Below are 3663 nucleotides of genomic sequence, written 5' to 3'. Positions count from 1 at the left end.
TGGAGTCATCCGGACCAGTTGACCGTGGAGGTGCTGAATGGCACCAAGGGCAAAGTGGACAGGTGAGAGACAGACCCATCCACCATATATCACAGTCATTACAAAGAATGATCTCACGAACTGAATATTTATCCGAAGCGAACGACCTAGACACCTGCTTTCCTTCATGATCTATTTTTCTCTTTTCATGCCAGTCCCAAGATGGAGGTATCGCGGGTTTCCAAGTCCAATCTGTTCCGTCTCTTCCGCACTGTGTGCCAGCGTGCAGGCCGAGCCGATCTGTTGGCATTAACGTCCTACGCCTACGCTAAGAAGGCCGCCACTTCGTTCCAGGATGCCAAGAGGCTGTTCTTCCTGGCGCTGAGCCAACAAGGATACGGCGCCTGGATCGGGAAGCCCTTGGAAGAAAAGAGTTTCGAGGGAGAAGCCAGAAGCGCTGATCTAAGGGGAGGAAGCGGGGACGGACAGGAGCCGGGCCCTCCAGGTTGCGCTGTTGACCCCAATAGCTGCATGAGCTCAAATAACGACAACTTTACCTCTGCAGCACAGGGCTTTTAGGGATAGAGAGAGATGATGAGAGAAGAAATGAAGGGAGTGGAGGAGTGGCCGGCGGCAAAGAGAGAAAGAATTGAGGAGGTTTGTCTTGTAGCTGTTTCTTGTCCTGTGGCTTTGGGATTTGAACTTTAACCATCATGACAAAGCAGAAACGGATGCTGCCATGGCAACAGAGCTATAAACCCAAGGCAAATTGGACTTGATGAGACACGAAGTAAAGATTTTAGAGATTTTAGAAAGCTACAACTAAAGGGTTGCATTTGTTGTAGTGGGTGTCCCGCTTTAATTTTTCCCACTTGCTACACACATCACAATACTGTGTTATGTGAATGCGTGGCCACATTTCTGTAGGGTAATCCAGTTTTTTTTTTTTTTTTACTTTTTCTACCATTGTCTTGTTGGTTCATATGATACATTTAGGTAATTCTTACTCAATTAAAAATACTTCTGACAGCTGATGCTAGTCAGGTCACGTAACATTCACGAGACATTCAGTTAGGCTGCAATGGATCCTTTGTGACTTTTAAAGTGGTTTAAGGGTTAGTTTACTCAGAAACGGAAAATTGTCATAATTTATTCACCCTCACGTTGTTCAATACCTGCATTATTTTTTCCCCCCTTCTGTGGAACATAAAAGAAGATATTTTAAGAAATGTCTGTGCTGTTTTTTTGTCTGTAGAGTAGAAGTCAGTCACCAAAACGGTTTGGTTACATTATTAAAAATATCTTGCGTGTTCTTCAGATATGAACAAACGTATAAAGGTTTAGAGTGACATGAGGGATAGTAAATAATGATAGAGTTAGAATTTTTGGGTGAGCTGTCACCAAGTTGATCATCATATACTAATTTGTAATTTATCCAGTTTTATTTTTTATTCCTGTAAATTCTCTGTTCACTTCAGTTCTGCAGTTCTTCATCAAATGAAGTTCCACATACCAAACTTGGACTAGACTGCTTGAAATGTATACATAATGTACCTACAGATACATATGCACACAGGTGTATATATAAAGTCTATGGAACGAGTTTATATATATATGCGTGTGTGTTTATGTATGTGCATATATTGTGTGTATATATTTTGTAATAATTCTTAAATCATATTATTTTCTACCTATACATTTTTAGGATGCCTTTTTATATATGTATGTTTTGTTTTGACTGCTGTTTATGTGTGGTGTTTAGGAGGCTTGTGATAGATATTGCATGCAGCCAAACAGTCTTCATTCTGATTCGTGAGAGCTATAGCCGCTGAAGAACAGCACAAACCAATCATATGCATATTTGTGTGCGTGTGTGCATGCACACATCTTGAACCGTTTCTTGGAATATTATTTGCACTGCTTATGTTTAATGTGTTCAAACACTGTCAATTGATGCACTGCTTCAAGGCTAAAGCAATATTTACATTTTCTTTCCTTTCAGCAAATGTGATTCTGTATGCCTCGAACATTTGTCATCAAATCATTGAAGCCTGCTCAACCGTTCTTTTAAGATGAGTTCTGTTCTTTTAAAACTAAAGAATATTTTCTTTCTATGTGCTGCAGATGAATATCTTATTTTCACAGCAAATTCTGAACCTGCTCTGTTTACAGTGTAACTCTAATGTATTTTCCATTAAAGTTGGAATCGAATATTTAGGGCAAAGTTGTTCTAGTTTGTTTTCCAAAGGAGATAAAAGATAAAATTAATCTGCCTAATTATATTCAGATATCTGCTGAAAAAAAAACAAACAAAAAAAACACATTTTTAAATAACTACTTCATAGTAATGTATGTATATATATATATATATATATATACACACACACACACACACACACACAAACACACACACACACATACATACAAGCACTTAATGTGCTGCACATTTATTCCTAATATTCTTTAACATTATAAGCAAAAATTCTAATAAGAAAAATCTCTTAGGCTGAAAATGAAGAAAATTACTTCATATTTCAACCCTTAAGGTTGCGTTGAAATATTGTTCCCTTCTGGCAGTTTCTGAGTACATAACTTTGTGGGAGATATCCTTGATAATTTTCTTAGAATTGTAGGTTTCTCTTTGCCAGATCATCCTCCGATCTTCTCCTTTGATATATAGGCCCCAATACACATTCAATTTGAAATATATACTTAATGAGTATTATGTGTTTATTTTCTTTATATAATAGGCCTCTATAATGGATATGATTGGACGCCTACAACTCTACAATATTTCACGAAATTGGTTTACCAGCACTGAAACTAAATGATTTTAAAAGTGTGCTAGTTAATTAAACATTTTAGGACATTTTGTGATGGATGCACTGAAGCTGTAAAATAACATTTGATGACAGCCTGTCTTTATATAACCAAAATTGAAAACCTCATCGGTTTCATCTTCATTATAAAGTAGTTTGCTTGAACGTATACCCGTGACTTTATTACTGTGTTGATTTGTTTAAACAACTATAGCCTAAATATGACATTGAAAGTGTTGTTTGGAGGCTGTTAATCACGAAAAATTGCTATTTTAAACTTTATTACCGCTGGATGGCGACCTCTCCCCGTCGCGTGTAGTTCACAGATGACAGGTTTGAGAATGATCAAACCCTGGGCGAGATTGCTGCACAAGAGAAAGAACATTAGTGAGATTATTCAATTTCCCGCACTAATTTCACTGGCAGGTCTGCTGATTCGGTCTGAGGGTATTTTTATTGCCTGGGTAATGCGTAAAATACGACCAGCTGCGCTAGTGAAATTTATTGGTAATTTAACACTTTATTAAATAAAGCATGTGGAGTCTCGTTATTAGTCTGTGTTGGGATTGCAGATTGACAGCTGTCACATCCACATCAAGGATCTACGACGCGTAAAGAATGATCTGTCCGTGAGACTCCAAAAAAAAAAAAAAAAAGTCATTATCCGATTCAGAACTCTGCGTCAGAGCCAATGTTACGACTATATGTCAAACAAGCGTATACAGCGTGCAAATTGAGTTATCGATGCCCCAGAGAAGAATGAATGAGAGAGTACGTGAAGAAGTAGTGTGAGGAAAGACCTCGAGAAAAAAAAAAAAGAAAAAAAAAGAAACTGGGGAGCACGGAACTGAAGCTAACTGCTATT

The 3663-nt window shown here is 37.8% G+C and overlaps 1 protein-coding gene across 1 annotated transcript in view; it reads left to right on the top strand.

The window, feature by feature from the left end:
• Window positions 1–2196, top strand: part of LOC128030176 (double-stranded RNA-specific adenosine deaminase) — a 4697-nt gene extending 2501 nt beyond the window's left edge. The window contains exons 2-3 of the mRNA XM_052617661.1: window positions 6–62; window positions 195–2196. Of these exons, the coding sequence (XP_052473621.1) occupies window positions 6–62; window positions 195–558 (421 nt within the window). The 3' untranslated portion in view covers window positions 559–2196. The remainder of the gene's footprint in view (window positions 1–5; window positions 63–194) is intronic.
• Window positions 2197–3663: the final 1467 nt, after the last annotated feature.

The sequence above is a fragment of the Carassius gibelio genome, chromosome A16 (assembly GCF_023724105.1).
Source record: "Carassius gibelio isolate Cgi1373 ecotype wild population from Czech Republic chromosome A16, carGib1.2-hapl.c, whole genome shotgun sequence".
Classification (NCBI taxonomy): domain Eukaryota; kingdom Metazoa; phylum Chordata; class Actinopteri; order Cypriniformes; family Cyprinidae; genus Carassius; species Carassius gibelio.
Note: the sequence above shows the minus strand (reverse complement) of the source record. Positions and strands in the feature narration are given on the sequence as shown.